An 11,256-nucleotide genomic window follows, 5' to 3' on the forward strand; every position below is an offset into this window, starting at 1 on the left:
CTAGAATTCTTGACTGCAAAGCACATGTGCTAGCCATATGCCGTAATGTCCTATCTGTTTTGAAAATGGAACTACTTAGAAGTTAACCAGTGTAAAAAAAATGGACTATGTACTCCACTGTACGTGTTATTGTACTTTTTTCCTGAACCACTAACTGGGTTGCTCAAGAAAAAAAAGACTGGTTACTTGCTGGGTTGCTCAAGAAATAAAGGAGGGGGGATGGGTTAATATGAAACTACAGTGGAGCCTCGATTTTCGAACACAATCCTTTCCAGAAGGCTGTTCAGAAGTGAATCGTTCGAATTCATTTTTCCCATTACAAATAATGGAAAAAAATGAATCCTTTCCAAGCAAAAATGTTTTTATATAATAATAATAATAATAATAATAGTAATAATAATAATAATAATAATAATAATAAACCGTCATTTTTTCATTTGCGCATTTTTGTCCGATCGGGCAACTGCACCGCGCCGCCAAACCCGCAACCGTAGCGCGTCGCTGACCACGCAACTGCACCGCGCTGGTCGCATTATTGTGACAGAGCGGCCGGTGAAATTAAGAAAATATTTTTAAAGTCCTGATGTACTTTCCAAAATTTAAGTGGAATCCAGTGCGCAGGGAGCTTAATCTTGTCCGATCGCGCAACTGCCGCGCACCGCCGAACGCGGAACCGTAGCGCGCCGCCGACCGCGCAACTGCACCACGCTGGTCGCATTATTGTGACAGAGCGGTCGCTAAAATTTAGAAAATATGTTTAAAGTCCTAATGGACTTTCCAAAATTTAAGTGGACCTCAGTGCGCAGGGAACTTAATTTGGTCCGATCGCGCAACCCCCCGCAGCGCGCCGGCCGGGCGCTCACTGTCGCATTGCTTTAGGAGCGTCTTTGTGTTTTAGGATGGCTATACTGCTGCCACTTGCTTCATTTGGAGGTATGATTAGTCCCAAGTCAAGTCAAGTTTATTTGTATAGCCCTAAATCACAAGCAGTCTCAAAGGGCTTCACATAGACAAACAATTGACAATTATTCTCAAAGCATCCCCTGATCTCGAGCTCCCAAAAGGGCAAGGAAAAACTAAAAAAAAAAACTACCAGGGGGAAAAATGAGAAACCTTGAGAAGGGACCACAGATGGAAGGATCCCCCTTTCAGGATCACCAGGCTGCAATGGATGCAAAGAGGGCACATAAAATACATAATATGGAAAACAAAAAGTGGATGTCCAGGCCAAAGCGAAGAGCTGTCGGTGGAGCCCTCGATCGTTCTGGCAGTCGATGCAATCCTCAGAGTAACGAGAATGTAATAACGAACGGAGTCAGTTGGCATGCGGGTCCTCTCGGCTCATCTCGCGAGGTTCGACAACCGAATTTCGTCCGACATCCAAAGCAAAAAATCTCGAATTTTTTGTACGAATACCGAATTGTTCGAGAACCGGGACCTTCGAAAACCAAAGCTCCACTGTACATGTTAACTCAAAATAAATGTTAACCATTTCACAAAGCTGCCAATGTAAACTGGAAAGTGTAACATTGTCACCCAAGGATATTCACACTTATAACAAATATTCCCACGCACTCACAATCACAAGAGAGCACACAAACACGTACATGCACACTCAGACTTCCAGCAGCAATTACAGGGGTATTTAGAAAAGCGTGCCCTCTTTGACCTGTTTTCTTTTAATAGTATCACTCAAAGACTGTAAAGTTGAGAAAAGAGGACTTTCTCTCTCATTTTCTCGTCTGTATCACTCTGTGTCCTACCCTTGACAAAGACAAGGACAGGCTCAGACAGCCTGGGAACGGCCAAGTACTAAAAGATCCGAGCAACACAACTTCAAAGGCCAACCCTTTTGCACAGCAGCTTAAACACACCCACACATACACAAACTGCGGCTTACATATTTGGGGTTACTTCCTCTGAAGTTCATTACGAGTGACAGAGCTATTAATCTCTTTGACGGCATGCATTTGCGTCAACTACAAAGGGAAAAGATCAGTGCATAAATAGCTACCCAACAAGTTCAAAAATATATACTATATTTTTTAAAGACACAGTTTCAAAGTAGGGTTTAAAAAGTGAAAGGTGTCACCGTGGGTTGGTGAGTTGCACCCCTGGCTTTGGATGTGGGTGGGAGTGGGCTCAAATCCTGCACTGAGACTCAGATATAAGTTTTGAACTTCATTTTGAAACAACTGTTAAAAATGGGATGCATTCCAAAAATACCCGCAATAAACAAAAATCTGCAAAGAAGGAATGGTTTTATTTATGTAAAATTAAGACTTTATAACCCCCCCCCCCAATAGTTTTATGCTACATAAACCTTTCCCATTACCTTAATAAGTATTCCTTCCCATACTGTTCTGTGCTTGTATAATACCTTTGCAGTATAAATAACAGAACAAACACAAACTGTCATACTTGTGGAACAATACAGTACAGAACAATAACTGTAATTGTTTAACATTTCTTTACTGTTAGAATTAATATTAGTAATATGGTTTTATACACTGGGATTTCTTCATGTAAATACACCATAAATACGTAGTACTCCATGCACTATTAACGTAGTGTAATTCATATTCATTTTACTAATAAATTTGAATTGATATTGGTAAAATACTTTTATATACTGGGCTTTCTTCATGTAAAAAACAGCTCAGTGGCCTAGTGGTAAAGTGTCCACCCTGAAACTGGAAAGTTGTGGGTTCAAACCCCGGCCGGGTCATACCAAAGACTATAAAAATGAGACCCATTGCCTTCCTGCTTGGCACTCAGCATTAAGGTTTGGAATTGGGGATTTAGATCACCAAAAATGATTCCCGAGCGCGGTACTGCTGCTGCTCCCCTCTCCCCCAGGTGATGGATCAAAAATCACATGGGGATTGGTTAAATGCAGAGGACAAATTTCACCACACCCAGATGTGTGTGTGACGATGATCATTGGGACTTCATAAAATATATGTATTTTCCACTGCTGGAATTTCACAGAAAATCCACAAAGAAGCGTTGAGCCACAAATTATTTTTCACATTAACTCCTAATAAAAACCCACTATGTAGCTAATTAGCAAAAGGTGAAGCGTGACGTGGCAAGGGATCACTGTATTTGAATTTTAATACATTTTACAACCACAGTTAAAAAGGACACTGCATGAAAGCCACATCTTTTAAAAGGGACTTTTTCAAAACCAGAGGCCACTCATTTTTAACTCGAGCTGGTTGGTGAAAATAGAAAGAATTGATGGATTAATGGACATCACCTCCCACTTCCTCTGATCTTTCACAGTAGTCTCATGAGAAGGACGCCTCCCTCCACAGTACATACACTTAATCTTAAGTGGCAATATTAGAAGCATTAGCTTGTGCCAAAACAAATGTGGCTCGCACACACAACTGTTCCCAAAGGATAAAGAGTACAGGCCTGATTCTCACATGAGCACATGACTAGAGGAAAGTGCAAATGAGTGAGGCAAAAAAATGGCCAGAATAACGTGAGAATAGAGGAGGAGAGTATCATGTGTGGGAGGGACAAATGATGGATACAAGATGTGTGAAGATCCTTGAGCACGATGAAAGAGTTAGAGAGGTTATTTTGAGTTATTGGAACAAGACTTGGAGCAATGTGAGAATGAATAACAGCTTTAGCAAGGCAGCGTAGGTCACTGTGACATTAAAACAGGGGAAACGTGAAGTTACACCTTGAAAGCAATGCTTACTGACAGTAAGCGAGTAAGCGCAGATCTGATTAAAACATGATAATTGAGCAATGATTGGTCAGGATCAGTACTGTGGTGGTTGAAACGTTTCCTTTTATACAAAGTAAGTAGAGTTAGCATTCCAGTATCAATGGTCACTATGTGCACGTCATCTTACAACATGTGGGAAGCATTACATGTTGGAATGACCCCAGCCTAAAATTAGTCCCATATATGATATTCTGATAGAATCAAGGAAGGTACTCCGCTAAAATGCAAACTCAAGGCTCAATCAAGATTGGGCTGGAGGAGCTGCGTGAACTCTGCCCACCCCAGGAAGCTGGCCCCTCCAACGCCATGCAGTGTCTAGGGTCTGCCCGTCAAGGGTCGTCCCCGTTAATTCAAAAACTCTTTTAAATGATCAATAAATAAATTTTAAAAAATCATCATGTTACTTGGTGTTAATTCATGCAGTGAGTCATTCAAAGGCAAAGTGATTGGGCAACACAACTTTCCTCCAAACAGGTTGGCAGGCTGCCTTTTTTTGCCAAATATTTAAAAAACGTATCAATCAGTAACTTATTTAACAAACTGTTGCATTATTGTAGTTTCTTGAGGTTCTCAAAAATAAAGGTCTTGAGAAAACTCTTATCAAAAATCGAAAATTAAATATACTGGTTAAAACATCCCTTTGAGTAACTTTCACAAACAATAAAAAAAAAAAGAATGAAATGAAAGAAAAGAGAAATTCATACAATTTGTCAAAAAAAACTCCTCCTTCATTGTTGTTGAGAAGCGGAATTGGTAATTTAATCGTTGCACCAGAATCTGAACCGGAATCGGACAAATTCAAACGATGCCCAACCCTAGTAAACTGGGGCCAACTCCTAGGGAGACTACTTTCGTTATAATTACAAGTCTTAAACTTCTCTAGGTTGCTTACTAAATGAAACAACACATTGTGGTTCCCCAAGGCCAAAGGTGTCTAACTCAAGGCCCGGGGGCCAGATACGGCCCACCACACCATTTTATGTGACCCACAAAGACAAATTGTGCATCTACTCCATGTGTCAATACAAAAATTGCTAATTGTCTTTAATTGTCTTTTTCAAAATCTTAACAGTTTTTACTCATCTCTGTTTTCAAAAATGCATCCGTTTGTTGCGTAACCTACACTATATACAATAAGGCATTGACAATCATAATGCCACTTCGAAGGAAACTACGACTACGATGCGGCCCTGACAAAAATCAGTTTGACACCCCTGTCCAAGGCTGACCTGAGCACAAAAAGGGATAGCGAAAGCTATGTAGCAGTTGCTGGGGACAGGTGGATAAGGGTTTCTCACTGTACATAAGGTGTCAAGAACAGAAAAAGCATTTCACATGTCATAGAAGGATTAAGTAGCCTTAGAGCTATGACCACAGGCATGTGTAGGGTGCAACTACATAAAACAGCCAGCAGCAGCAAAAGTTCTGTCAGAGGTTTTCCAGTAACCCAAGTTGCGTGTACAGTATGCTTGGTTATAAAGCTGAAAAACTGAGCCACACAAGGATTAAAAGCCAAGCAACATTAAAGGAGTTAACCACCTGTTTCAAGCCTCTGAGGCCTGAATGGGACCACAGGGAGATTCTCTTCCTCAAGCACACCACCTGCTACTGCTACTTCCCCTTTAATGTTGGACAAGAATTTAAGGGTCCAACAATGGCACTTTGTAAAACTACCCATCATAGAATAAGAGCCATTTGCAAAATCACAAACGAGCTTTGTGTTGATATCTGTGGACAGTTATTCAAATTTGCCTCTCTATTAGGCTTGCTGTAATATTCACTTTTATAATCTGATTTTCCCATGTTGCTTCTCTACAATATTTATGTTGAATAGATTGAGGGATATCAATAATATTTGTTAAGTGCCGGTTCGTGAAGCACTTTGAGCCTTTTCTATGAATAAAGACAAGACAAATATGCTTGATTTGACTTGAATAGATCTTGAATCAATAATGTGTAACTAAATATTAGGCCAGAAAGTCCATTGAAAATTACAGGCTATGTAAATGTATTTGGGATAAATTGTTCAAATTGTAGCTTTTGGTAGCTGATATGGCTGTGGTTCAATGGTAGCACCGTCTTTTGTATAAACTAGAGGAAAAAGAGCAAAACTGTTACATTAAAAATTAAAATGTGTTTGAGATGACACACGTTTTTTACAAGACATCTATTTTCTTCTTGACAGCAGATTATAGCAACGATTTCCATCCAAAATAAAGTATCATGCAAAGTTGCATTTATCCATTGAAAGAAATTAACTGTGGCCAACCCAACAAAACAGTGTTAATAATAAAAAAAAAAAAACAGAAGGGCAACCGAACCTATGCCAAGTTGAATTTCATGATACAAATCAGTGGGTTCCACTACTTTAAAGACCACATTTTGCTTCTCTATCTCTCTTTCTACCTGATAATTAAAACTGGCCATATGATGCATTTTGACCGATTTGTGTAAAGAAAAATATTCTAGACCACTCACTGGCATGTAGGTCAGTGTCAGTGAATTAGATGTAACATATATTAAGAGGAACAAATACAAATCTGTAGCCAGACTAAGGCTGGCCATCTGGCTGTTTTGGCAGAAAAATGAAGAGCCAGTCGACTTTACAAGAGACACTGATGATGAATTGTAAAACAGTTCACAAAGACTATGAGAATCCCATACTGTATTTGAGCCAACCTTCTGCCAAAGTGAATAACAAAGCCCAGAATGACTTTTTTCCACTTCAGATAGATTGCTAGTTGGCTCTTAAATGACTTGTTATTAATATTGTTCTGTATATATTACATAAATGGTGGCCTCTACTCTAAAAGGCGCACTATCTCAATTTGTCACTGCATGTGTTGCCCAATTGAGTAAATAAACATTCCTTGATTCTGCAAAAACAACAGGTGGAAGCTTTAATTTACAGTACAGCTACAGTACAGAGCGGTACAGGTTGGCTTGACATGCTAAAACTTAATTTTACTAGCGTGGGTGTGTAGCTGAAGTCGGATCAACACAGCAGCAAGAGCTCTGTTAAAACTGTGAAGAACAAGTAAGCAAACCCTCTTACAGAGACGCCTGGGATGACTATAATTTGACCACCTTATCCAATTGTCATTATTTTGTTTATATTAGATTTATTTAAGTTGTACAAAGATATATACGTATATATATGTACCATTTAAAATGATCTGCTTTGCAAAATAATTTTAAAAAACGCCCAAAAAAGAAGGAACGTGAGAGAAACAGTAGAGCATACTGAATAGTCAAGTACTTGGGCCTTTCTGTTCTGTATTTTATTTCAAGCACCAAAAAGTAAACTAGTCCAAATCAAACCTCGGTGCGACACAAAGTTTTCATCTGTGCTAACATAAAGCTTAGTTTGATCTGAGATATTCTGCTTGATTTATCAAAGGTTATTTGATCATTTTTAGGCTCTCTGGTGAGATTAATCACTGACATGCACGATAATGACCAAGACGTGCAGAACCATTGATCCAGTGCTGCCAGAAATTTGACACAAAGGACGTGACCGGCATTTTCAAATTTCAGTTTCCTTTTAATGTGATTGGTGTGTCCAGCCAGCTTCTCTCGGGAGACGCCAACTTGACACCATGGCCTGATTTGGGAGCTGCAAGCAAACTATTTCGAGGCCGTGTTCCAACTCCGGTGGGCTCCCTCTACTTCATCACCCTCATTGAAATGGAGTTTTAGGTTCAGAGAATGTCCGTTTATGTATTATAATCACTTAAAAGGTAATGTCACTCAGATGGTCATGGATATTCAGGGTACAGAATGAAATGTATGAGTGTCGTCTGAGCAAAATCTCCTCAGAGGGGTATGAATGGTTTTAAGGTCAATCCAGTAGATCTGGGCAACATCCGAAGGCCCACTGAGCTCTCTAAAGTTTATTTATCTATATCCCATTGTCAAATGCAAGTATGTCTGCATTTCCTCTGAAACTTGGTCATATCCCACGCAAGGCTGTGTGGGGAGTTGCAAAGCCTCACGTCTGCAGCCGATTAGGAAGTGAGATTAAGGACTGCCAGGAGAAACCGGGCCATGGTGGAGGTGTGGGCACTGGAGGTGATGGAATGAATAAAAGACAAGTTGAAACCAAATCAAGACTTGCTGCGTTTATCCACCATCCACTGCACAGTGTTTGGACCTCCTTGATCAAGATACAAGGAATCAAGTTTGGGTTGGTTTTAAACACACACCTCCCATCCAAATGTCATGCAAAATATTGCCTGCCCTTTTATTCTCATCTTCAATGTCAGGGTCCCCATAATTCTAGACTCTACAGTCGAGCAGGAGTCGAGAACCTTTTCGACCAAGAAAGCCATAAAAGCAAAATATTTGGAAATTTGTTTCCGGGAGAGCCATATCGTAATATATTTTAAAAGTAAATTCAACTAAATGTCAGTATAAAGCATCTGATTATTTTTTCTTTTAAATAATGTTTAAATATACTCACCGTTGATGTGATTTCTGATGCTGCATGGATTTTTACATTTCTGTCCTCATGTGCATGCTCGCCAACTCTGCTTTGTGTCGTGTGATTCTTTCCAAATCTTCATGAAATCTTCATTTCTTTCTGCTATCTCACGCAAGGTATTTTGATGCAAAGGCGCGTATCGAAGTGCCGCTTTACATTCGACCGTTTCATCGATGCAATTTTGTCATTGCAAATTAGACACACAACCTGCTCTCTCCACAAAGGCGAATTCTTCGGTCCATTCAGTCTGAAATGTACAATACTCGTCATCTTTTTTTTTTTCGCCATCTTCTTTGTCGATGGTTATAGCAAACTCATTCAAAAGGGGGCGTTTACCTGTCGGCAATTATCCAATTAAAACAATGGACAGTTGCTCCTCAGCTCCTGCACTAATGACCGAGGAAACTAATTCTGAAGGTGGCTTTTACCTGTATGCTATTATCCCATTAAAACAATGAATAGTTGCTCCTGAAGCCAACTGCAGCCCTAAACAGGATTTAGCCGCGGAAAATCGATGGCTGGATTAAAATAAGTGTTTTTATCTGAAGAGCCGAAACCTGCGATCCAGATGCAATCAGACTATTTGGACTGGTCAATCAGTCATGCATGTCTTTGAATTATGGGAGAAACTGGAGTCCGTCCGTCCGTTTTCTGTACCGCTTTGTCCCCACGGAGATCGCGGGCGTGCTGGAGCCTATTCCACTCGTCATCGGGCAGTATGCGGGGGACATCCTGAACTGGTTGCCAGCCAATCGCAGGGCACACAGAGACGAACCATCAACTGCTGTCAGACTCTACAACACGTACGGGACCTGATCATGTGTTGGTTTCCTTCCGTTTCGTCTCTACCGCTACTATTGGCACTTGTCTTTGTCCTTGTTTGTCTGTTATTTATCCATTTTTACATTTTGCACTTGTTTCTTGTATTCTTGCATTCTTGTACGCTGATGTGACAACAATCAATCAATCAATCAATCAATCAATCAATCAATCAATCAATCAATCAGCACGCAGACTTAGGGACAATTTGGAGTGCCCAAACAGCCTACCAAGCATGTTTTTGGGGATGTGGGAGGAAACCTGAGCGCCCGGAGAAAACCCACACTGACACAGGGAGAACATGCAAAGTCCACACAGGGAGGGCCAGAGGTGGAATCAAACCCGCATCCTCCTAACTGTGAGACGGATGTGCTACCCAGTGCCCCACCGAGCCACCCTGGAAATTGGAGTACCTGGAGGAAACCCATGCAGGGACGGGGAGAACATGCAACCGCCAGACAGGAAGGCCAGAATCGAATCCTGCATCTCTCATTTGTGAGGTGATGTGCTTTAACCACTGCTGCCCTAAATTGAATATATACTAGTCAGTTAGTAAAGACAAAAGTATTAGCTGGAGTTGTCAAAGATGATTATTATCAGAAAAAAAGTGTACTTTTACAAATTACTGCTGTTTTACATTTAAGTGTTTGGTTCGTGTGGAGTTTGCATGTTCTCCCTGTGCCTGCGTGGGGTTTCTCCGGGCACCCGCTTCCTCCCACTTCCCAAAAACATAATTGGTAGGCCGATTGAGCACTCCAAATTGCCCCTAGGTGTGAGTGCGAGTGCGGATGGTTGTTCGTCTCTGTGCGCCCTGCGGTTGACTGGCAAACACTTCAGGGTGACAAGCGGTACAGAAAATACATGGATGGACGAAAAAATACAAATTATAATTGTAACAAATGTTTTCTACTTGTATGACCTTTCTGACACTAACTACAGTTTCAGCAATGGGATTAGCCCTTGGACATCCAAGACCTACTCATGATACAGTAATTGTATTTTGTGAAATGTTAGCTGAATTTTTCTAGTTCCACACATGATCTTACCACTGTGTAAGCATCATACCCAGGACTCCAGGACTTATTTACCTGTGCCTATTAAAATCCTTCAACTCTGTACCATTTATGACGAGATATTATTTGCACTGAACTGCTGCTTTATTTCAGTCAAAACGTGTCCTCCCTTCCTTTGTCGTCAATTTGTATCAACTACTATGTAAATTATGTTTTTCCGTTTGACTAGATTGGATAGCTTATGGACGTGTGGGTAAAACACTATTACACACATCTGAAAATAGTATATATATATTTTTGCTGTCAGTTCCTCTTACACTTCTGCGTGGTTCTACCATCTAGTGGTGAGAACAGAGAAGTATTAGCTGTCTTCATTTTCAACCACTTTCATTCGTAGTACCACAGTCTCCAACATAGAAAATGAAAAAGTACTCATGTTGCTTCTATGGTAACACAAATAACTGGAAGCCAGTCATTTGAAGTTCATCCATACTGCATTAATGAAGCTAATAAGGCTAATGACAGAGGATCCTCTGTTCTTCTTTCATGTCAGCCATGAAACAAAAATATCTGCCCTCCTCAGGACCGAATTGAAAGACAAATTTTTGCTTCTCGGGTCGATCGGTTAGCTTTGAAAATCGAGAGGTTTTTTTATCATGAGAGGAAACTCTTGGAGCAGGCCAAAGAAGTAGGAGGGGGTTGTTTGGAGTCAGGAAGACATTTTAATTTTGTTGCATATGTGTGTATGTATGTATGTGTGTGTGTATATATATATATATATATATATATATATATATATATATATATATATATATATATATATATATATATATATATATATATATATATATATATATATATATATACACATTCATATATAAATGATCTAACACATTTGTAGGTTTAATTAAATGCAAATAAACAGACAAGAAACAAAAAAGGTTTATTTTTAATTTTTTTGTTTTCTGCGGCGGTACCGAAAATGCATGGATGGATGCATGAATTCTGTTGAGCAAATTGGGGGACCACAATGTAGATGGGAATGTTAGACCAAAGATGTTGTGGATTGGCATGAAGACCAAGTAGGATTTATTACAAGTGGATGGCGATTGTTGTAATTTTATTTTCGTATTAATAAAGAGGATATTGATGGTTGAGACCTTATTGAAAGCCGCATGTGACCGTCTCAGTAA

At 40.0% G+C, this 11,256-nt stretch overlaps 1 protein-coding gene across 5 annotated transcripts in view; it reads right to left on the minus strand.

Moving 5' to 3' along the window:
* LOC147056571 (uncharacterized) overlaps positions 1-8,491 on the minus strand; it is a 96,384-nt gene extending 87,893 nt beyond the window's left edge. For all 5 annotated transcript variants that reach the window (XM_085912931.1, XM_085912933.1, XM_085912930.1 and 2 more), the window contains exon 1: positions 8,211-8,491. In XM_085912931.1, the coding sequence (XP_085769057.1) occupies positions 8,211-8,236 (26 nt within the window). In that variant the 5' untranslated portion in view covers positions 8,237-8,491. The remainder of the gene's footprint in view (positions 1-8,210) is intronic.
* Between the last annotated feature and the right edge of the window lie 2,765 nt (positions 8,492-11,256).

Source organism: Syngnathus leptorhynchus, chromosome 5 (genome assembly GCF_054491065.1).
Source record: "Syngnathus leptorhynchus isolate UIUO chromosome 5, UIUO_Slep, whole genome shotgun sequence".
Lineage (NCBI taxonomy): Eukaryota > Metazoa > Chordata > Actinopteri > Syngnathiformes > Syngnathidae > Syngnathus > Syngnathus leptorhynchus.